Consider the following 24,684-nt stretch of genomic DNA (forward strand, 5'->3'; position numbering starts at 1 on the left):
TTATTACTGTGTTGTCCACTGGTTAATATGCTAGAGTTGCAGGGAGACTACATTCTTGTAGAGGTATTAATTAGGATAGCCTTACCTTTCAAGGGTTAACCTGTTTGCAGGTACATGGCCTGAATTGATACCAAGGTATATACACATCTCAATGTATAGACCCCAATTGTCCTCAAAACATTGATGTTAAGAAAGTAACAAACATCTTTCTTTAAAAGATTAAGCATGCTGTAATAACAGAAATAGCAGTAGATGTATTATTTGAATTAAGGTGATTTTATTTATTTATTACTGCACACACACATAAATGTTACGTTGCTTTTATTATTTAAGGGAGTAACTTCATCTGGTATTGAAACCAGTCATCTCTTGGGTGATTCACAACACAGGTATAGTCACCCAGCAACACAGCACATTGTTGTAGATTGTAAACAATTAAAGTTTGCTAATCCTTTGTGGTTTTCTCCTCATTACAATTTATAATCAAGTTTTAACCGGTATAAGAAACACAACTGAAAAATGGAAGACAGACAAGGAGTACGAATCAGGTGGTAAACAAGTTTATCACTTTTGACTAAAACAAGCAGTTTTGTCATTGACAGGCCCTTTATAGCCTTTAGCATTCATTATTTAATAAAACTTTTATGTGTACACTCAGGTTTTGGTCCTCAATCAGAAAGTAAGAGGACTGTTTCAGCTCTCTTGGATGCAAACGTGATGCGTGTGGGAATTCACTTGGGCTAAACGTCCCTCAGAGAGGCTTCACAGAACTCCCTGAAATGACTAAGAGCATCGTCCAAGAGTTTCCATCCTAACCCCGAAGCTTCGAGGTTACAGTTAATGGAGTTTTCAGCTTTTTTCCTGACTTGTGTGACTTGGATCGGTCTTGCCATTAACAGGGAAGTATCACTGGAAGCCTTGAGAACTAGAACGAGGTTGAGGAGGCGGTTGATAATAGAGGGAGAAGATGAAAGATTTGACCCCACACCTATACAATACTGGAAATGCAGGTTGCTTTGTTGAAAAGGTCTGATTTTATTGAAGTCAACGGCGAACTTGCATTCACCTGAATGGCATGCCAGCCATATCTCACTTTTCCTCAACACCCAGTGCATCCTCTGCTTCTCTGATGTCTCCTAACAATTACATCTTGCTTCTACTAAGGTATTAAAAAGCCACTTCATGCAGCGAGCCATCAGAACCCCCTTCTGAATATCCCCACATGGAACATTTCCCCGGCACCTCCCAGAACGCTATCCAACCACCTCCATTTATTCACAAATATATATTTTTTTCCCCTTTCAGCAGCCGGGGGCCGTGTCCCCGCTCAGATAAGCCTATCAAGCCCAGAGGGGGGGGTGCCGGCCATCCAGGCAGCGTTGTGCCGAGTCATGCTGCCCTTGCACGCCGCCCGCCCAGCCCCGGCGGCCCGTGAGGGGCGGGCGGAGGCCGTGAGGGGAGGCCGGGCGGAGGGCGGGAAGGAGGCCGGGAGGGCCTCGCCCGTCTCCTCGCGAGATCGCGGCCGCTATAAAGCGGCGGGGCCGCGGGGGCTGCCGCAGTCGCAGCTTCCTGAGGGGGTCGGGGTCTCGTCGAGCTGAGGAGGTTTTTTTGGGTGAGTGCTGGGGGGTGGGGGGAGGCTGCGTTTGGGATGGTCGTGATTTGTTATTTTTTTTTTTGAACATTTTTTTTTTCAAATTTTTTTTTTTTTTTTGCTTGATTTGACTTTGTTCTCCCCTCTGCGCAGGTGGGGTCTCTTTCTTCATCTTTTTCTTTTTTTCTTCTCTCCCTTTCTTTTCTCTCTCCCTTTTCTTCCCTTTTTTCATCCTCCCTTTTAACAGAGGGATGTTGAGGACCGCCGCCGCCCCCACCCCCCCGCCCCCCTTTAACACCGCCTGGCGCTGGGCTCGGCCTCCGCCTCCCGTCCCCGCTCCGGAGTCGCTCCGGCGCCGGGCGGTGTGCTGGCAGCCGGTTGCGGCCCGGCGGGTCGCTCGCCTCCGACCGCAGCTCGGAGCCTTTGACCGCAGCGCTGAGGGGAGCGGGGAGGAAGGCCGGGGCGTTGTGCAACGGCCTCGCTGTCCTCAAGGGATGGATTCCGAGCTAGAGCGCGGGCCTGGCTCGGTGTAATTGCAATTCAGAGGTAATTGAGGCTGTGAGCACCTGGATGGTGCCCTGACCCCGTTAAACTGCCCTGTATTTGCAGTGCCTGCTCTCTTTTTTCTCCTCGAAGGAAAGGAGCTGCTGTGGTCTGTGCTGCTGCGGGTTAGGAAACGCTGCGGCTGAAATCCAGGCAGGAGGTGGGGATGCGTGCTGCGGTGGCGGGTTGCAGTGCAGTGTGACTGAGCCTCCTAGCCTGGTGTTAAAGGCCTTCGAGCTGCCTAAAAAGGGGGCAATAATCCCCTGCTTTAGAAAGGAGAAGTGCCAAAGAGCAGCCTGACAGTGTTTATTTGACGCTGAGTCCTCAGTAATACACTCCAGGGCCTGTTGGTGGAACAAATATAGCAGGATTGGCATCCTACTGAGTAAAAGGATGACCTTGAGCTTGAGTAATGTAAAATAATGTAATGGAGTTGTGCACTCCAGATAAAACAGGTATTCTTCAGGAAGAAAAAAATTCATTAGTTAGCAATATCTCAAAGAAATATTGTGCAATGGTTGTCCCTTGTCCCATCTTGCAGAACTGCAGTTCCAGGATTACATCTGTATTCGTGGCTACATACAGAGTTCAGTGGGTTTATTAGTGTCATCCTACTAGACTGTTTCAGTACAATTTTATGAATGACGGTGGCCAGAACTGTTGGGCATTCATAAGGTCACCTCCAAGCCTGCCACATTTGAAGACAAACCCCTTGGATTTGTCCCCATCCCCCACCAAGGGGATGAAGAGGAGCTTGCTTGTGGCATGAGGCAGTTAGAAACACTGAGTAAGGTGGCACTCTGCAAACTGAACTGAGGTTGCAGGTTACTGTTTGTGTTCTCAGGGTGTGTAAGAGGAGCCTTTAAATGTAAAACTTATAAGGTTCTAAACTGGTAAGTTTAAACTTTACTGAAAAGTAAATGCTGCTTATGGCTACTGGACTAGTTCTTCGGAAAGTATGTGGCAAGGGGGAAGGAGCCAAGAATGAAGGGCTTCCAACCTGTTCTGGAGTGGACTTTGTGCCTTGCAGGAAGGATTTATAAAGATCTTTGAATCTTACCTTTCTTTTGTGATACAAGACTCATACTAACCTTGCAAAGGCTTTTATCTCCAAGTCAGCTAGTGGCTGTACAGTATGTAGAATGACTTCAGTGAGATCACTAAAGAGTGAGCTGAAGAAACAAGGCTCACAAGCTGTCTATCTGAAAAATTATGCCCTGGAAGTAACTGGAATTCAAAAAGTGATGCACAAATTCTGCATTCCCAGACAGTGCAAAAATACTCTGCAGGACATGCTGCAAATGACTTGGTGTTAGGCCAGGCAGCCAGAAGTTAAGCTGTCTTGTCCTTGTGTACTCTCTTACTCTTTTTCAGTAGACTGAAATACTCAGGGGGAACAACCTGGCCTTACTGGTTTAAGACTTGGTGAGATTTTACTTGCTAACATAAAATGTGGTTCCCAAGTATACCATGTGTCTTCTGTTTGCAAATAAGACAATGCAGCTTTGTTTGCAAGGCCAAAGTGTAATTATGTAGAGAACATATCCATTGTTATCTTGGAGATGAACAAAACCCTGATTGAATAACTAAGAGAAAGTTTGAGGTATTAAATTCCCTTGTAAACTTGAACAAGGGTCTCCTCATCAACAGGTAGGAAGAGATTCTCTAACTCATCTAATTAGTGGAACTGGGAGACTTACTGACTATTGCTAAAACTCAAGAAGGCTAGCTCTTTTCTGTAATAAGCTGTTACTAGTCAAAGACAATGATAACCTTTAATTTGGAGACTAATGAGCTGTAGATCTCAAAGTGTTAGGCTTAGTAGCTTGGTTTGGATACCTGACTACTCAGATGACAAACTTAAAACTAATCTTATTCTTAAGCCTTGTGTTGCAAGACAAAGTGGTGGAACTGTCCCTGTTGATGCTCAGTGTAAATGGATGAGGTTCTTTGGATAAATAGTTTTGGGTACAAACATTGTTACCTAAGCTGTACTATTAATTTTTTTTCTAGCGTAAATCAAGATGTCTTCAGGAAAGGCTTTCATTGGAAAACCAGCCCCTGACTTCACTGCCACAGCTGTGATGCCAGATGGGCAATTCAAAGACATCAAACTCTCTGACTATAGAGGTAAGTTTATGTGCCTCTCTAACTACATAAATGCAGTATGGCCATATGTGGGGGTCAGAGGGCATCTAATTTGGTTTGGTTTCAAAGTAATAGTGAAAACCTGATGGTAGACTGCAGTAGATGTTTTTGTCAGTTGATGGCTGGAGTATGCTTGGGAAGCTGTTGACAGTATGGCTGAATGTTCTGGCTATGATAATTATTGGTTATCAGCCTAAAATTCCTCTGAAGTGTAATCTGGGGTCAGGCTTATTTGTTCTCTCAGTTTGAGACTGATGTAACATCTCCAGTGTACTACATGGAACAGCAAAATCTTCCCTTGTAGTTTTTTTTCTGTCAATGGAAAGTAAACTTTCCTCTAACTAGTGAAGTTCCTTTCTCTGGAGTACTAGCAAAACATTCTCTTCTGTTGATACTTAAATGTTATATGATGTTAAATGATACTGAATATTACAAGTACTATAAAACCTAAGGTAAAAGACTTCTAACTGGTGACACTGCTTTTCTAGGAAAATATGTTGTGTTCTTCTTCTACCCTCTGGACTTCACTTTTGTCTGTCCAACTGAAATTATTGCATACAGTGACAGAGCTGATGAATTCAAGAAAATCAACTGTGAAATAATTGGAGCTTCTGTTGACTCTCACTTCTGTCACCTTGCATGGTAAGAATCAGCCTTTTAATTTAACCAAATGGAATGTTCTGCCTGGCCTCACAGGAACTGGATCCTGAGTATTCAAACTATATTTACTGAAGAGCTAAAGGCACTTAGGAAGTAGAGGTAGCGTCAAGTACTTCTGAACAGAATGGAGAATACTGGTCAGTTCCTTTGTTGCTTCATGGTAGACTAAGTGCAATACTACACTTAAGATCAGCTTCTGTTGTACTTTATGCTTTGAACTGTCCTCTTTTTTATTAATATTTCAACTTCCTACTTTCTAGGATCAACACTCCCAAGAAACAAGGTGGTTTGGGATCTATGAAAATCCCATTGGTTTCTGACACAAAACGTGTCATTGCCAAAGACTATGGAGTGCTTAAAGAGGATGAAGGTATTGCGTACAGGTAATGTGAAGTAAGGTGAACTTGTTAATGTTGTATGTTGCAATACAGATTAACACAGAACTTGTGTGTACTTGAACACTTAAAACAAACTGAAGTTCTTAGCTATTCCAGATGTAAACTGCTTTAAGCTATCAAACGTTCCTACAAGAGGAGATGTTACTTGGTTCTCCTTAGTGTTTAGACTTCTTATGGTTTTGGTGAGCTAGATAAAGGCCTGCTGCTTTCCTTTGATAACTGTACTACTTGGAGTGTTACATATCTACATGATGCAGGAGTCCCATGCAGGTGGGACATGGCTAATGCAAGTCCTACCTCGTCATGAAAGTGATTACAGGTAATTGGTGATTAAAGTACAGTAGAATTAAAAACCAAGCCTTATCTTTTAGTCATCTGTTCAGTTAAAGCCGCTGAGGGAGCTGAACTTCTGCTCACTCTTAGTTTGGTGTCAGCAGTGGCCAGTTAGTCTGCAGTATTTTTAAGAACTGCATATATTTTTCTCTGAATACAGCAATGTCTCTTCTTTAGTTCCCTTTTTCTTTGTTTCTCTTCTATTTTGTCTTTCCACTAGTATTTGTTTTGATTTAAACAAGACACAGAAAAGTAACAGTTACCTGTCTCCTAGCTACTGTAGAATGTAAGGATTTCAACTGTTAATATGTCAGTACTGAGTATACACAAGGTTTTTCCATTTGGGGAAAGGAAAATACTACATTACACAACTTATTGGTGTGATAGAATATTGAACTTGGTTTTGCAACTCACTTAAGACAAATCTTTCAAAACCTGTTTAACCCCAGGTCTGTCTTTGTAGGGGTCTGTTCATAATTGATGAGAAGGGGATCTTGAGACAGATAACAATCAATGATCTTCCTGTTGGCCGTTGTGTTGATGAAACCCTCAGGCTTGTGCAGGCTTTCCAGTTCACAGACAAGCATGGAGAAGGTAAGGGTTCTTGTATCTAATTCTAAATAGTTCTCAAGAGAACAGTATTAACTAAACAGGTTTAATAGGTTTACTGAAAGGTACCAAGTACATGTATAGATCTGTTCACAGCAAGTGATTGATTGTGCCTCTTGTAATGAAGCTGGTTCTGTAAAGCTATTTGTCACTGCATAATCCTACTCCAGTTCATGGTCCATTGAGTATTTGCCAAATGTTGAAGGGGAAGGGTGGAGTTTGCTACTCCTCTGGAGTAGTAAGAAGCTGACAGAAGCTTTTCCTCCAGAACTGGGACTGCAGTCTCATCTAAACCAGGCTAGACGAGAAGTGTATGATGACACTCAGAAGCTGAGATTCATAGCTTTAATTGCCAGGCTTGCTTTAAGCAAGCATCAAGCCTTCCTTAACTGTATAAAAGGAAGACTCCAAAGAATGCTGTTTGAGTGTCACCTCAGTTTTGAGGCTGTGCTACCTCTGCATTGTGGTAGTCTCCTGATGCTCACAAAGTGGGATTAGAGGCAGTTAAACTCTTCTTCCCCTTCCTCCATTAAACTGGAGGATGGGAGTAGGATTGATTAAGATGGGGGAGAAGTAAGCTTGGCTGGCTCCAGGGAAGTAACTACATTGTAGTAGCTGTGAAGATGCCTCCTGACACAGACTGCTGGTGTTGGTGCTCCCTTGCTGTGAAGCTTCCATGAAAGATGGGAAGGTGTGCATGTGTAGAGGGCCTGCTGTTGCATGGACAGACATTGGGTTCCTTGGGTGCAACTACCTAGTAAGCAAATTAAAAGGATTAAAAATAACTGATGTGATGAAACTGATTAATATACCTTGCGAAATTGTTACAGGTTTTGAGTTGTTAGTATGCTTTGTATGAAACACTAACCACTTCTGCGGAATAAGACTTGCATGTTCTTATCATTTCAGTGTGCCCAGCTGGCTGGAAGCCTGGCAGTGACACAATCAAGCCTGATGTTCAGAAAAGCAAAGAATATTTCTCCAAGCAGAAGTAAACTTTCAGTCTGAGTGGAAACTAGTATGCCTTACAGAAAGAGCAAGTATCAGTTACTGAACTTTGACTAAATCATTGCATTTGAGTCAAGGGATCATGCTATAGGTATAAACAGTAACTTTTTTTACTTGAAGGAAAGTTTGTCCTGTTGATAGTACCTTCATAGAAAACCCTAATGATCAATATCTGTACATCATGCCCTATTGACTTTAGTGACAATGCATTGTATGTGGTTAGCCATGTGTTGCGTATAGAGCAGTGGTATTCTTTTGTAACTATTAAACTTATGGAAAAAGCACTCCGTGTATTGGTCTTATGTAGTCAAAAAGCTGAAAGAGCACTTCCATTTTGCTGGTCAGTAGTAGTCAGATTCATTCACTGGAATGTAAAACCTGAGTTGATCTCTGTAGAGGGGACAATGGGAACAATAACATGAGCTGTGGTGTAGTCCTCTGGTTCAGTAACACAACTTTTAAATAGCAGTAAAGATTGCTAGTTAAAAGCTTGGTTTATTGAGCTGTCTGTAGATAACTCAATTCCTGAAGTTCTTCTACCACTCCATTAGAGTGGAGGTACTAACACTTCAGTTCTCATGTTACAGTAGTGAAGTTCTTATTAGAAGAAGTCTTTGAATATAGGTAGAGGAACATGGCTAGATCAGATTCTATCACACTTCAGCAACTTTAGTAATAATGCAGTGTCCAGATCATAAAACACAAACATGACTGAAGGCTAGGTGTGTTTTCATACATAGTATAAACTTGTTTCTGCATCTATTTTAGTTAAAACTGATTGCATATGCAAACCTTCTAGGAACCTTAACATCCAGTTTGAAAACTCCAGAGAAGACTTTGCTTTCTGGAAAGCAAAATTCCTTGGATACATGAGATTAATCCCTAATCTCTCACATTATATGGAGTGGGAGTCTTGGGAGGATTGAGAAGATGCCAGTTGATAAGACTTTGAGCTGATGGATAAGATCAAAAGGGTGGCACTATAAACCATGGTACTCTGATCTTCTTCAGCTTTGCCTTTCATCTTTGTACTATAAATGATTATGTACATACTGTGAAACTCAAAACATATGGCCATGGCCCTAAGTTACATTGTAGCTGTGTAGCTTCATGGTTACAGGTGCCTTGTAATGAAGTCCTAACCTTCAGATTTGGGGAAGGTGCTATTGCTCTGTGGTAGAAGTATGTTAGAGCTTTGTGAGCTTTAAATTAAACTTCACAGGTTCATAAACTTTAAAGTATAAATGCCTAAAAGCCTGCCTTTAACTCCTGAAGCAGTAAACAGGTTGTATCCTGTTAAAGTGAATAGTAGCAAAGTTGAGGCCTGGGGCTATTTAGATGAGTCAAGAGTGAATGTCACATGCTTGAGTAGTAAACCTGTGGAGTGTGTGTGTGTGGGGGGAAACAGGCTTCTTGCAGAAGGCTTACTGCACTAAATATTTAAAAAAAGTTAATCTATTGGCCTTACTTGACTCTAACATCTATTCCTGAGGATGTGTGGAAGTGATGCTTAGTTAAAAATCATTTTGCTTAGTGATTAAAATCCATGTTCTTCTCATGAAGATAACAAATGAGGTTAACATCCTGGGGTTGTTGGATAATGAGCAGGAGTGTCAAGATGCTTCCAGGCACTGAGTAAACCTTTGCAAATAAGCCCATGATTATATGGGAATTGCACATAAATAACTGATAGGATTCAAGATAAGTGAACAAATACTAATGTGATGTGGTTGAACATGAAGCTATCTGGTATCAAACTTTCTTATCCTAGCAAATGAAAAGGAGGAAAGTCAGGGCTAGTCTAATGTAAAACTTACTTTAGTTGAAGCTTGCTACATTCACTTTGAAATGTCACAAATGATAACAGCAGTTCCTGGGAGTTCTCTGTGTGGTCTACTCCAGTGGAATGTGCATCTCTTCCTGCTGTGACTAAAGTGTTTTCTGCTGTTACTCAGAAGTGAAATTGGACCTGTGGTCAAGTGCTGGAAGGGGCTGCCCGGGGTGGTATGGAGTCCCCATGCCTGGAGGTATTTCAGAGATGTGTGGATGTGGCACTGGGAGCCATGCTCTAGTGATGGCACACGGCAGGTCAGGTCGATGGTTGGGCTTGATGATCTTGAAGGTCTTTCCAATTTAAGTGCTTCTATGCTTGCCATTACATAATCCAGTGCTATATGAAGTCCTGGGGGGCGTGACAAATGCCCAGACTAAGAGCCTTTGTGTTAATAACTACATTCTGCACCTCACCGTGACACAAAGAGCCTTTCATGGCTCCATTTGCTGTATCATTTGAAAGCTAAAATCGCATTGTGAAGGGGACAGACTCGCTGGGTGCAATTTTGCTCACGGTGCTCCCTCCGTGGAGGCAGAGGGAGCCCTCGGCAGGCAGAAGCCGCCGGCTCCTTGCGGCCGCTCCTCCTCCCTCAGGCAGCGGCCCCGCTCCTGCGCCGCCCGCGCTTTTCTGAGGGCGGGCGCCCGGGGCCTCATGGCGGCGGGCGGGCGTCGTGAGGCGGGGAGGGGAGCGGGATCGGGATCGCCTCCGCGGGAGGTCGTGTGGGGAAATCCCGTGAAATGCCCCCCTGCGATCTGCGTAGCCCGCTCCTCTGGTGGTTACGGGCTGCGTTAGGTACGGAACTTGCTTTGAATTGCTTTGAATTCCAGTCATGTGGAGACTCGGGTTCTGACAGGAAGATTTTATTAACCTGTGCCGGTTACCCTCCCTGCTAACGTGGTTACATATTTGCTTCTGCTTTTAATGGTCTCTGATACTGTACTAAAGTGTGGTTATAAATACCTTCCATCTTCAGGTGTACCAGTAGCAGAGTAGTTATTTGCATGTGTTAATTTCCCTATTTCGAAAAGTGAGTAGTTAACCTCAGTGGCTACCTAATTAGCTATTATTTTTAAATCCGTGACAGAGAAAAACATTTCATTTGTAATTGGTCTGCTGCCATTCACTTTAGTTGGCAAACTAAGACAATACAAAGTGTGTATTTAAACATCATAGTGACTCGCCAGACAATGATGACAAGCAGAAGCTCAAAAAAGCCAGAAACAAAATACCAGTGGGGCAGGAACTTGTGTTATACATTTACTGCTATTATACATTTGTACCAAATGCATAACTGAGGGAACTAATGCAATTAAATTTATTAATTCTTTGGCCATGTGACATGTTCATGGGAGCACTTAATACACTGACATTTTAATGTCTCTGAGTGTGCACCACATAAAATGGTGGTCAGACCTGAACTTCTCCAAATCAGGAAGAGTCGAAGTTTGTTTCTGTGCTCAAACTCAGTATTGTTTCAGATGTAGCTCGGAATTTCCGTCAGACATCTACTGACAATATAATGAAGTTAGCTGTATTTTAATGTATTTATGTTCTTGTTCTTGAGGGCTGAACTGTACACCACTTTTCAACAAGAATAACATCTGTGCAAGAGCACCAACAAGGATTTTTTTGGTATATGTAATTCTATATGTTTTTAAATTAGATATATAGAGCATATTTTTTATATTCAGCATACGGAACCTAACCTTTACTAGGTTTTGTATGTTTTAATGTGTATGTTATTTCAAAATTACTAAGTATTTATTTTCAGATGTATATAATAAGGAAAAGATATTTTGTTATCTAAAGAATTAGTATCTGGTTATAAAATGAGTTTCACACTGTTTTTGAAAAATGCTCTTTAAAAGTTACTAAATTTAAAAAGTACTTTTTTCTTAACAAGTGCTCCAGCATTTTTTCAGGCATTTGATGAATTTTTTTTATCAGCTTCTCCAGCAAATCAATATGGTTCAAAGAACATAAAAGCCAGTAGGTTATGTCTCGTTGGTATTGCAAAACAATGCACTTTGGTTAGAAAATTATGTTTACAAAAGCCCCAAGATTGTACCATTTAGTAATATACACCAAAACAATGGTTTTGTAAAGATTCTGTTAAAATACTTGGGTTTTATCATAGTAGTAGTTAGAAAAATGTTCTCTATAAGGTGTTCAGCAAGTCTGATGTTCAGTATTATATCACAGTCTGTATAAATACATATCCTGAAGTATCTCAATCGACAGATAAGCTACAGAGGAGTTAAAACAAACTTTCTTGGTTCTTCTTTGCAAAGGGAAAAATGAAGTGGCTGCAGTTCACTGTCGCTATCTAACCAGTACCAGTAGGAATACAGTACATTCAGACATCAGTTCAGAAACTGTGCTAAAGCTGTCATGGTCTTTTTTGGATCCAAATTAATAGCACCTAATACACACTGCGCTAGGAAATCAAAAAAAAATACCTGTTTTTAATCATGAGTACATTAGCTTCTACTTTTAATATTATAAGATAAAACATAGATTTTTCCCTTTAAAGTACAGTTAGAACTGAATTTGCTTTGGTGGTCAAGTCCGTGTTTATCTCTCAGGTCACTAGTCAGTGTCTTCTCCTCTAATATAGACATAATTTAAACACCTCACAAAATATGAGTATGATGTTACAGACACTAATGGGTAAGTGCTAGTGAAGAACATAATAAAAACGTATAAAACACTTTTAATACAATCAAAATATGAACTAACACAGTTTTATAATGCGAACAACCAGGGTCTGTAGATAAATGTATTGATAAATACTGAAAAATATGTTCATAGTCTATGTAGAATCAGCACTTTACAGGCCAAAGTCTGTGCAAGTGGAAGGTCTCTAATCATACAGCTGATCTGTGCTGTGCACTCGGGTGGCTGCAGGAAAGCAGGTTGCCATCACACTGTGAATTGTTTGCTTTGTTTCCTCACAAGCGGAGTGCCTGTGGTAAGCTCCTCTCACCACACCTAGTGATGGGTTTGGACTTCAATGTGAAACTTGGCTCTTTTACCTGAAACTTAAGTCATTAAATATATCATGGGACATGTGATTGAGTTCATAATGGTTCTGTGCAAGATACCACTTGACCATGTATCTATACGAAGTCTTTCTTTAATAATACACCTGTACTGCCCTCTGAAACTGATATTCCATTAGGATCATGTTCTGTATTCTATAGCAACGTATGTTTGAAGTATATGCACTGACAAATAAGATTTACGTCCTTTGTCAGGAGAAAGAAAAGTCTTTGATCTACAATTAATAAAAATTAATGTAATTTAAAGGGAAAACTTAATCAAATACACTTTTCACAAATACAGGGTGAATTTCACTTTTATTCCAGTAATTTTTGATTTTTTTAGAAGAGCTTGTTAAAAAGTTTAAAGTAACAGGGAATGATTCAGACTAGTCATAACAATATTGGAAAAAATGTTATGACATGCAATGAGAATTTAAACTATTTTTTCTAAAAGAAATTACTTTTCATGAAAAAAAGCAAACTAACATTTCAGCATGAATTTAAGGTTGTGTGAGGTACTTTTCAACCCAGACATCCTACTCCCACTCCAGTTTTAATTTAGCTACAGGAAGTTGCCCATCTGATGCTTTGTTTTGCATGAGAAAAAAACACAGGGTAACTTAATTTAGAGGTGCATGATTTCTAGAAGCTTTAGAGACTTAAAGAAATTTTGAAAGAGAATTAGAATTTTTTTAGGAAGTATTTTGGGAAAATAAATACCTTCAGTTATTAAGAATGAAATTTTGCTCAATGAATTATCTATGAGCATCCACAAAATAAATAAAATGAGAAATGTAATTGTGGATATGTCAGTGAATGGTACTTGTGTATTTTTTCAGGCTATTTTTGTCTGACACACTAGCACTGCAAAACAGCAAACCATCCATGGTCTCCATAATTTAGAGGAAGACCCATCCTGTTCACAGAAGAAAATAAAGCAACATAAGGAAGTTCATACCCCAGTCAAACACATGTGTTCTTGCACCAGTGAGATCAAAGATGAGTAATTGGTGTAACTGGTAGGAAAAAAAAAAAAAAACAGGCCCTCAAGGGTTTTTCCCTTTCTGAACAATAATCATAATGGTTGCTTGTCACCAGATTAGATAGTACTTTGCACCTGATCAGTATTTTCTGTCCCATCTTTAATCTTAATATGAATCTCAGTTCTTTTTTAAGAAGTAAAAATGAAAGTGTCACAGAAGGAAGGGTTAAATGATAAGTGTTAGAGGTATGAAAACATCACAGAACTGTTATTTCCCCAGAAAATCTTTTATGAGCTTGAAATATATGGAATGTCTTGCTAAAACGCAATTCATATTGAAATGGTTTCTAATTTTCCTTACTACTCAACTCTTGCATACTCACCCTACCAGTTATACTGAGGAAAAAAATAGTACATAATAAATGTTTAAGAACTAGGATTTAGTGAAAATGTCTATAAAATGTAAAATATAGTAGCCAAACTACTAATCTACCCAAAGATTTGCAATTACTTCTATGATACTTGCAATTGCCTAAGATAAGGATGTCTTCATGATGCCTCAGGATCCAAGAATGATCCATTCTGACCATGTCTGGTCTTGTCTCAAGAAATGAGAAGTTAAACAGGTTCTCAAACTCTACTTTTATAAGACAAAGACCAGTAAGGAAAGCAAACTACTAGCTGCAGCTGTGGCGATTAGTGACCTGACTAAAAGAAAGTATATACATGTATGCTATATATATACCAACTCTGACATAACTGTACTGCTAGGAGCACAAAGAACACAGATTTGCCTTTATCTGAGTCAGTGTTCATGTGGTTTAACAAATAAGAATTTCAGTAATTGCAGGTATTACTTTGAAGTTACTGAGAGAAAACCCCTGAAGCATGAGTTATGTATTGCTGGACACCTTGAACTTTTGTTACTGCTAGAATAGAGGAAGAAAATCAAAGTGCCTCGTCATGTGCTTGTTGTTAAATAATCTTGCTCAAATGACCTACTGAAGATAAACATCTTTAGACTTAGTTCCTACTACATTGTATGTTTTATGTTTCGGTATCCCAGGCGCTTTATCCTTTATCCTGCCTTAATAGTTTACAAGCTTCTGCTAAGATCACAAAGTTTTTCTTTTGTTTTCAGATGCTGGCTTTTGTGTGTCCTAGGTAGATCAATACTTTCATTATGTTAAAAACATGGTGATCAATTTTCACTTTAACATCCGCTCTCCACAAGTTAATCATTGCCTAGCTTAAATAAAAATACTCAGTTCTCAGGATTACTTACAAATTTATTGTACATTTTATTAACCAAAATATCATATGAAGAGAAATAAATTACAAAAATTGTAATGAAATGACTATGGTAATGTTTAAGGTGTGAACTAAAACAAAATATTGAATATTTGTAAGAAATCAACCACCAATTTTACTTTAAATCGTCATGTAAAAAGAAGAAATCCAATTCTATTTTGTATTTATCATTCTAAGAGAATCAGTACTTTGTAATGATTCTTTGAAGTTCTGGAAGGTTAATCAACACTTCAACCAGAAGTAATTCTATAATGAACAGAATTTAAACAATTTTATTATTTTAAACAGTAATTTAAACAATTATTTTGGCTGACTTAAAAATCACAGTACCACTATCACACAGTAAGGCAGCTGCATGCCTTTGCCAGTTGCGGTGAACAAAGCATGGGAAGTAACAAGCATATTTTTGTAGCAGCAAATACACTAAACAGTTGGTGATCACATGCTCACTACTTTGTTTAGAGAAAAGCAAACTTATTATGCTGAATCTTGATTTTGCTGATTTAGTATATACTCTGGAATATTGTTATCAAGCAGCAATTTACTAGTAGGGCAACTTTAGTGTTTGGGTCTCCAAAAGGGATCAAGAACCACAACACAGAAAGGCTCAGTTCTGCAAAGTGAGTAGTTCTCTATAATTATCAGGGAAAGGGAAAAAGTGCATAGCAGTTTGCAACATTGCACTACAGTCAAGTAACAGAACTTCCACAAAACATTCTTTTAATTTATTATAATGTATTATTTTAATGAGGTGTGAGCCTCAAAGTGCATCCTAAAAGGTTAATTCCCAAACTCCCCTGCTACTGTGAACAAATTTAACAGAACAGTCATCTGAAGAAGATGTTTCTCTCTGAAGCTGTATTAACCAGCAATATATGTGTACATAATGTGAAACTCATTAATATTTTCCCCCTTTTTATCTGCTTGTCTCTGAGTGCAACAATGCTTTGTGTAGCGGCTTTCAGATGTGTGCAAGTTTATGATCTCCTTCATATAGAAACTACAACAGGAAACTAGAGTTTTAAAACTGTGATGTTGCTGGCATAGCACTGGAAAATATGTTAAATTCAAGACTCATCTACCTTACGAAAAGGTCATGAGAACTGACTTTTTCAGCTAGTTATCTTAATGTGAGTAAAAATTGCACTCATAGCCATTATTCAGTATCTTTTCCAGGATTTTAGTAGGCTGCTGTATGGTAAGTGCTTCAAAATTGACCTAAAGGCTCCACCTTGTTCTGAGAAGCTGACCCTGAATGAAGAGGAAATGTATCAGACCCAAGCTACGACCTTTACACTGTCCCTTTCCCTTTCATAACTACTGTGAAAAAGGAGGCTGCTGTTGGCTATGTTTGCTCACTTCTGCTTCCTGCACAGGACCATGCCACTCAATGAAACTATTTCTGGAGAATTTTCTTTCCAGGTTAAGGAATTCAGAAAAATTAAAATTAAACTAATTTAACTAAATTAAGCCAGGTTCATTACAAGTGAAGGAATGTAGATTTTTTTTTCTGAGGACTGAACACGTATTCTCTAGGGAGAGTTATGACAGGGTAAAAAAATCCTGGATACATCTAAAATATCTGCACTGAGTTCAGACCAAAAGAAATTATTTCAAAACACAATGAATAAAATTAACTTTTTCACTCTTACACAGAATAAAACCAAAATATTATGAAAGAAAATTCTTGAGAAAAAACTTTTCTAATGAGCGGCATGAGTTTCCCAATTGCCAGGGTTTCTGAACTTTGCCCAGCCAACGACTAGTGGGTATCTTAACCAGACTCCCCAAAATACCTACCAACTCAGCAGCAGCAGGGAACAGACCGTTTCCACCTTCCTTAAGACCTTCAGAGCTACAATGCAGTGCTCCCTCTAAACTCTGAGAAGCTGAGGTTTGGACTGAGACACCGTTTGCAATACTTGAATTTGCACTCTGTATCAGCACACCTTCCTCCTCAGCACCACGGAAAAGCAGGTGCTGGGGATTACACTCTGCTCGTGCCCAGCCCCTTCGTGGAACTGTTTTACTCTGTGAGCCGTGTCAGCCCTAGCAGCCTGAATCTCTCTGCTGGGGGAGTGGCAAAGTAAGCCTTCTGCTCCTCCGAGTACCTTTCCTTCACTTCAATTATGTCCCTGTAGCGGCCGTCCTGCCAGTGGAAATTGAACTGCTCCAGCAATTCAGTTCTCTTCTCCTCTGTGCTCACACAGTCCGCAGGGGCAGACTGTTGCAGGAAGGGGACCTGAATATCTGGGAACAGGAGGAGACCTCGGATAGCAAACCAACCGCCGTATTTGGGATGAATACACACGCCATAGATCTTCTAGAAGTAAAAAAGAAAGATCTAGCATGTTTCACGTGGTCTCTAGTAATGGTTGGAGTTCAAACATCAAGTTTTGATGCAATTTCTCACAGTCCCAGTGTCCTGTTGGAGTGGTATAAAGGCAAGAAAGGAAAGCTCTTTCCTGAATATTTGGCACTGCATTCCCATTTTCCTATGCCCCCACACACACCATACGGTAATGTGGAGAGAGGTCTCTTTTTGAATTTAAAATAGAAATTAACCACAGTACATATGTATATATTTTCTATTTATAATGCTACAACCAACAGGTCTTTTACACTGAACTTTATTCTCCTAAGAAGGCTAAAGAGATCAAGATATTTTCCTCTTTTTATCTGCAGGAAGAACTAGTGGGTAAAAAAATGTACAATTCAGTGATTCCATTTGGTGTGTTTTTTTTTTTTTTCTTCCCAGATTGTGATTTTGCCTCACCTTTCTCCCCCAAGGATCAAGCTTCACATCCTTTCTCTGGTAGTAATATGCAGCACCAGCAACGTGGGCAGCTGTTTGTGCCAGGAACTTGGGCTTTCGGCTCGGCAGGATCTCATAATCAAAGATGATATCCACCTTCTGGTCAGGGAATTTCTGTGAAAAGACAAAAACATCAGCCCAAACTCATGGGAAAAGACTTGCTGCTACAGAAATGCTACATCCTAGCAAATCAGGCACCGTGAGACGCCTGTAAATTTCCATATCCTGCTACTGGAATCTTATCAGCGTGCTGGCGGCCTTGGATTTTCAAACCGTGACTGTAAAGCGCTCTACATAGCAACACGTAATGGCAGAGACAGAATATGAATAATGCTTCATCCTTCTAAGGAGGAAGTGCAGGGACCTGGAAGGCTTTCTACTGCTCAATCCGCCTGTTTGGTTATATGCTGCAGTAGTAAAAAAAAAAGTCAGTATTTTGGGCTCTTACCTCCTTCACACCTGACAAATGATGAGAAACACACTGATCCACGGGATCCCGGATTATTTTTAACCGTTCTTTCTTCACAAAAGGTTTAAGGGCTTTGTCAAACATCGAAGGCGTGCTGAGGACAACGAAGGCCAGTGTGTCATCTGGGTAGGGGAGATGAAAGGCTGGCTGGAGAACAGCATTGTACCATCCAACCTTTGGCAAAGAAAAACAAATCTCCATTAAAACAGGGACTTTTGCTAGTGGGCATGCAGGAATTTAAAATGCTAGAAAGTAGTGTTGCCACCTTCATTTGCAACCCAGATAGGCAGCCTGCCAAGTGCCTTCCATTCAAACCAGGTTCTTTTGCATACTGGGATTTAGAGTTTCTGAAAGGTGTACTTGATGTGAGAGATAAGAGTGATCTCCTCAAGACTGTCCTTTTTCCAGCTCTGCTCATAGAGGGAAGTACCAGCAGCCAGCCGTGCCAATGCAAATCAGATGTCTGGGCTCAGATAAGCTTTAACAGTTGTTTTCTCTGCTTCTCCCTTGGATCCTTCCCTAGACAAGTTTCCTACTCCTTGTATTGCTTCTTAGTAGGAGTTAGTCAGGTCACAGCCCCGCTGTCACCTGAAACCTCAGCAATCTGATTGAACATGACTCACTTTCACAGCAAGTGCCTGTTGTGCCAGTAGAAGGAGGTTCATTATGAATTAAAACCCTGCACACAACTGTCCCTGCCTGTAACAAAAAACTCACAGAGCCTTTATGCCAGAAAAGCAGACCTCGATGAATAGACAAATATTCAGAAGACCTCAAAGGGCTTTTAACTGCAGGAGACCGTGCAGGAAATAAAGCACGGACTACAGGTTATAATCACCTCAAGAGCTGAGGCATCTGAAGTTTTTCTCTGTGTAAAAGCAGTGTACTGGAGTGAGGTGGTGCAAGACACAACTAGCTGTCACAGGAGGGGCATCCAGCTGTCACTGACACAGCAGAAAGCTGAAAGCGGCGTGCTCTGAAATCTTCCCTCTATCAGTTCCATGCTCTTTTACAAGAGAGCATTCACTCCTCAGTCATTCCTGGTGCAGAGCCATTCGCTGGAGTTCACTGACTGAAAGTAAGGTCCTTGTAAGATGCTCTAATCTGTCCCTGTGCTACTTTGTGCCTTCTGGTTTTGCTGATCAGTTGATTCTTGTGATGCCTCTCACTGGTTGGAAAAAGTCCATCGTTTTGTGAGTTTATTTCTTATTTTTTGTTTAAATTTTCTGTCTCAGCCAGGAAGAAACTGGTACTTCTGTGCTCATATGACAAGTTGCTTGATACACTGCTTCAGCAGGAAACATTTCTGTGTGAAAATGAAGGACGTGAAGCTCCTAGCGGTGCTACAATCCCTCAGAACATCAGCTGTAGCGCATGGATTGTGACATAGCCACATTCTGAAGCTGGTTTCCAGGGCTGGATATAACACACTCCAGAAGTGAGGGGTCGAGCCAGGGCGGCAGGAGACGACCGGGAGGACAGGGACACGACCAGCAACTGCCGAACACGCGGAGGTAATGACTGAAAGCCTCGCGCTCCACCACTAATGTATTGCACAATAACATCAGTCTTGTGTGGGTTATAACTCCCACTCTCCTGGGATGCCCTAAGGACCAAGTCTAACACTCGGAAAGATGCCTGGTGTAATTCTAGTATTTAGCCTGAAGGCATGAAATAATGGTCACCTCTAGGTATCACTGAAATGAATGTTAAAGTCACTTTAGAGGTGACAGTAGCAGCCAGACCTGCACATACGTAAGCAGGAGTAAACTCAGTTTACCATAAAGCTGCATTCTTACGTCAGCCCCAAAGTGTAATCAGTTTTGTAGCTCTTGTTTAAGACGCTGAATTGAGCTGCTAAAGAAATTACAGAGATGTGAATCTAAGGTTTGCTAATTTCCCGTTTTACAGCAGCCAATACACCAGGGCAAGCTGCAAGAAAATTAAATCTAGAAAGGCCCAGTGCCGTAAGCTTTCCCTCTGGCAGCTGCAGCCTTTTTTTGGTCTGGGTTCTGCCTGTAATTCTGCGGCCATGTTTTGGGAAAACAGTATTAAATTCTCCTCCATGTTTTGGACATTTCCTTTCTCTCGGAGCCTCACTCCCCTTTACTTGGTGTCAGATAACGAATGCACCACGGAAGATACCATTATTTCAGGTGGTAAATACGACTTTCCCTGAGGAAGGGGAAGGTCGTGTTTATTCTAGATAGATTATCGTTTTTTTCATTGAAGGTCTCTCTCCTGCTAGATTAATGCTGACAACACAACCTTGTATGGCCGAGTGACACAGAGGGGTGACGACCTGTCACCCTGAAAACCCAGGCACCACGGGTGAGTAGGATGAGGCAGGAGCAGCGACCTTTTACAGCCGGCTCAGCTGGCTGAGGAAACAAAGCGCTGTTTGGTTTCATAACGGTGCGAGGGGCTCGAAGGACTTCTAAGAGGCGAAGAGGGCTTTGTGTGTTCACGAAGGAGCAGCCCAGCCGCGGAGCACACGAGGGGCCGAGGTTATCGCCCAGGCACGGCGCCGGCTGCGCCTTCGGGTTAAATTTTAAACCTGCCGACAGGACTTCAGCCCCCCCGCGGCCACAAATCCCATAATTTAACCCCCGGCCCTCTACGGGCGGGCAGCCCCTGACCCAGCCGGGCCCTTCCCTCAGCAGCCCCCTGCCCTTCCTCCTCCCCCCCCCCTCCTCCTCCTCCTCCTCCTCCTCCTCCTCCTCCTCCTCCCGGCTCCCGGGCTGGCGGCGCCCCCTGCCGTCGCCCAGCCGCCGCCCGCTGACGTCACCGGCGATGACGTCACGGCGGGCGCCCCCTCCTCCTCCCCGCGTGACGTCAGGACCTTGAAGGCGTGCACCTCGAAGCCGAAGGGGCCCAGCGCGCCGCGGAGCCGCTCCGCCACGCGGCCCTCCATGCCGCCCGCCGCGCGGGGCGTCACGGGAACGGTAGTTCTGGCCGCCCTCCGGGGAGCCCCCGGCGCCGTGTCTCCTAGGAGACGGCCCCGCCTCTCAAAGCACCATGGGAGTTGTAGTGCGCGCCTCCATCCCCCACCGCGCTGGGTTACCCGGCGCGGACTCCATGTCCCAGCGGGCTCCGCGCGCGGGGCGGGGCGGGGGCTCCGTGTCCTACTGGCGGCGGGGTTGCCGCCTCAGCGGGGCCCCGCCATTTTTAAGCGGTGTGCGGCATTGCCTCTGGGCACGGGTAGTTTTCCTCACGGTCGCACCGTGTGCCCACCCGTGCTATAACACGCTGCATTGTGCGCTGCTTTTTCATCGTGCGCTGTTTGAAAGCCTCCCGTCCCTGTGTGTGTTAACGATACTCATACGATATCGTTAATGTTTTATCATACGATAAAACATAACAAAGCCTCCACGTTAAACTTTCCCTGTCTGAAAGCACAGCGGCTCCCTATAGCTTCTCAGCACATTTGCCACATCAGAGACCAAGCCTCAGATTTGGACCTTTTTACTGTAACCTTTATAGCAGCTTGCCGTAATCTTTATGGTTAGTTCTCCTGCAACCTTTTCCCACTGTTAATCCTGAGTTCTGTGAAGTGTCAGGACATCAGACCTGCCAGTTCTTTGGGACAGAACTGCTTCAGATTTACAAATTTCCTTCTTTCTGGAGTTCCCTTTACCTTCTAGAATCCCAAGAGCTGTTTATTATTGTATCCATGCCCTCTGTAAGAGGAGGACGGAAGGATCGCATCTGTGTTTAGATTTTTTTTAATCTATTCTTCCTGTATTTCCAGCTTCTGAAGTTGAACCAGCTTACTGTGTTCTTTCCTGGGCTAAGTTATTCTCATACGAAATCTGTTCCTGCCTTTCCCCTCAGATCATCAATTCAGTCTGTGAATTGACTGAGCAGGAGTAGGACTTCCAGCAGCTAGATAATAAGCTAGAAGGTAGTGAAGGTAAAGGCACTGCAACTGAAGCAGTATGGAATGCTACAAAATCTGTAAACCTCTTACATAGATCACTTCTTGTCTAGGTTGCTGAAATCCTACTGAAGAAACAGCAGCCTGTGAGTATAGCCTGGCACAATGCAGTTCCATCTCTGTGCTAAACAAGTGAGCGCAACGCAGAGCGCAATGCAATATACAAGGCAGAAAGGGCTTTTTGAATTTGTGATTTCTCCTTTTGCCTTTTCTTCAGTGATCTGAAACTCTGAGAAGTACATCTGCTTCTCAGGAGAGGAAATGGACAGTGGAAAACAAAATTAAAGTGATTTTCCAGAGGTCCGTGACCAACCTTGGTTTCGAGTTGGGTGTCCTCACATGAAGTCCTTTGCTGAAGCCTTTTTAACTCACAATATTTAGTCAACTCACCAAGTTGTCTTTGTAGGTGCAGATATTAGTTCAGATATTTGAATTCTTAATGTGAATCTTGCCTACTTTTCTATCCAAATATATTGTCTGTCCCAGTTGGAGCAGGAGGACAGGGCTTCTGCAGTCTGCAGAGCATGCAGCATGGTGGCAGAGGGGAATTCATGTGTTAGTGCTGTGCTCTGCCTGTCAGGGGACAACTTTGAAACCATCTTACTGGGTGTTCCTTGATCCTATTCCTATTCCTTGTGTCCCAGCACTTGAAGGGCTAGGTTGGGACCTGAACACCTCCTGCCTTTCCCATTTGCTGTTACAGAAGACATTCTGTGATTGGCACTCACAGTAGCGTGGAGGCCTTGCCAAGGAGGACAGAGGGGTTGAAATGTGAGTGCCGTAACTAGCAATTGCTTCACTAGCTCTGTGGGGATTGTTCATCTCATCTGCATCCCAGATCTAAGAGCTTTGTAGATTCAGGGCTAGTGCAGGGAAGGTATTCAAAGACAACCTGTAACTTATCACCCTTTCTTTAAGCAGCAAAAAGCTACAAAATAATGACTGTTTGAAGAAAAAGTTGGAGCAACTGCAGCCTAAAGTCGGTGAGTGTTGTCGTGTTCTGCTCCTGGTAGTGGTCTGAAATCTGAATCTGAGCTTCACAACTTCTTACTGCCCAAATGGTCTACCAGAACCAGCCCTCAGTAGGAAGCACTGCAATGTTTTAGTTGAGAATCTCTGTTCCTGACAATGAAACCAGAGAATGGCAGTGAACAGACAGCCCTTGAGGAGAAGTAGAGAAGGATACACAGGGCTGGTGATTTGTGACTCCCTGCTGTGCTCTGGGAGAGCTGTGGGAGGACAAAATGCAGCTTGCCTGCACCCTTGAATCCATCCCTTGCCTTGGGAGAGCTGTGGGTGGATATAGTTTTGTAAGGTTTCGCAAGGTTTTGCCTGGCAACAGAGACAGAAAATCAAATACAGAATTTAGTATAGCCTTGGCCTTTTTCTTGGTCTGTGTGAAGTCAGGTTGCTTTGCTGCACAGGTCAGCTACAGGAACAACTACTGAACCAGATGTCCGTGACTGGTGAAATGAAAAGTCAAAGTTGATACTACAAAGTACACTGCTTTATAGTCATGCCTTCCATCCAAAATGTAGCACTGGACCGTTTGATGGCCTGTGGCAGACCTACTGTTGGGATGAGCTAGTTTGCAAGTGGGATCTGTGGAGAAGAACTGAGTGTTGAAACTTACCTATGGAGAGTTTACTGTAAATAGTAGCCAGGCTGAAAACGCTGCTGCTGCCTGCAGAAGAAGCATTTTTATTAAATGCTGTAGTACTAGCAGGAGGCTGTGACTGAGAAAGCCAGTGTGCAAGGTGTTCTACAGGTAACTTTCTTGCTTAACAAGCGTGCTGAAACAGCAAGAAGAAGCCTTCCCTTTCCATTGTTGAATGATGGAGGGCAGCTAAAGAGGCGTGCCTTCAGAACATGTATAACTGGGGAAAAAATAAACATTTGTGTGTACTCTGATACAACAGTTCCTGCTGCAGCCACAGTGAAGTAGGTATTGTTGCAGAAGTGGATGACCTTTGAAAAAGGAAGAAACAGAAAGACTTGATGGGAGAAGAATAGGGAAAGGACAGCTGGGGGTAGGGGTTGAAATGAGAGTAGGGCCAACAGTTGGACTGTATCTTTTGCACCAAGCAGCAGGTTGCTGTTCTGGAAACCTGCTGCAGGAGGATACTTGCTCAGCCAGGGCTTGAAATTTGCTTTCCCAGGGCAGATGAAGGCATGCTCTTAAATTCTTTGTAAAGTGATCACTATGGGCAGAACACTGCTTTTCTACATGTAGCAAAGCTCAGGATGGAAGCGTGGAGCACCCAGCAGAAGCTGGGCAGATTTTGACGTGGCAAATTTGTGCTTGCCATGAAAACTGCTGCAGGGGCACGTGGAGCTCTGGGGTTTGAAGGAGAGTAACGGGAGCTGCAGGAGTGTGTCACAGGAGGGTGCTACTGGCTGGCTGTTCACAGCTAGCAGCTAGCTCTCACAGGGCCTGCGCTGGCAAGCTGAGAGATGAAGGGGACTGAGCTCTCATCATATTGTTCTTGTTCGCTGTCTTTCCATATACTGTCCTTTGTACCTGCCTGAATAGAGTGTCTTGTGGGCACAATTAATTTCCACAGAACCATTTTTGCTGATGCTGAAGGTGGTAGATTTGTCAGCCTTGCGAGGGAAGGTCTTCGTGAACTGTCAAAGCTTGAAGCAGGGATGGATGAAGTGTCTGCCCTGTCCTGGAGAGGACCCCTGGATAAGTGCAGGCAACGTGTTTGGTCCTGGGGCAGCTAGTGAAGGGGGTGAAATGTCAGACTGTCACCAACACAGGCATTTGTGTGCTGAGAGTTAGCACCTTCAGCTAATTCCCTGTGGGTGTTGTCAGTGAGTACCTGCTGTTCCCTTCCTGGCTGTCCTTGGAACCGAGCTGACAGGCTCTGAGTTAGCTCCCTGCTTCCCTGAGCCACCTGATCCTCCCAAGTGTTGCTGCCTCCTTCCCAAACCCTCTGTCAGGGCAGTGGGTGACTCCAGATGCTCTCCTGGTTGCTAGTTAGGCAGGATCTGACTTT

General features: G+C 42.6%; 2 protein-coding genes across 2 annotated transcripts; one reads left to right on the forward strand and one right to left on the reverse strand.

Moving 5' to 3' along the window:
- The first annotated feature begins 1,472 nt into the window (after positions 1-1,472).
- PRDX1 (peroxiredoxin 1) lies at positions 1,473-7,574 on the forward strand. Its single transcript, XM_084291254.1, has 6 exons — positions 1,473-1,612; positions 4,148-4,264; positions 4,771-4,924; positions 5,203-5,325; positions 6,137-6,267; positions 7,192-7,574. The coding sequence occupies exons 2-6, from the start codon at positions 4,159-4,161 to the stop codon at positions 7,275-7,277; spliced, it is 600 nt and encodes a 199-aa protein (XP_084147380.1). The 5' UTR covers positions 1,473-1,612; positions 4,148-4,158; the 3' UTR covers positions 7,278-7,574.
- A 6,910-nt stretch (positions 7,575-14,484) lies between these two features.
- On the reverse strand, positions 14,485-20,671 carry MMACHC (metabolism of cobalamin associated C). The gene is made up of 4 exons (XM_084291255.1): positions 20,588-20,671; positions 17,725-17,919; positions 17,238-17,390; positions 14,485-16,784 (listed from the first exon to the last, which is right to left on the reverse strand). The coding sequence occupies exons 1-4, from the start codon at positions 20,657-20,659 to the stop codon at positions 16,488-16,490; spliced, it is 717 nt and encodes a 238-aa protein (XP_084147381.1). The 5' UTR covers positions 20,660-20,671; the 3' UTR covers positions 14,485-16,487.
- Between the last annotated feature and the right edge of the window lie 4,013 nt (positions 20,672-24,684).

The sequence above is a fragment of the Netta rufina genome, assembly GCF_964035555.1.
Source record: "Netta rufina genome assembly, chromosome: 8".
In the NCBI taxonomy this organism is placed as follows: Eukaryota; Metazoa; Chordata; class Aves; order Anseriformes; family Anatidae; genus Netta; species Netta rufina.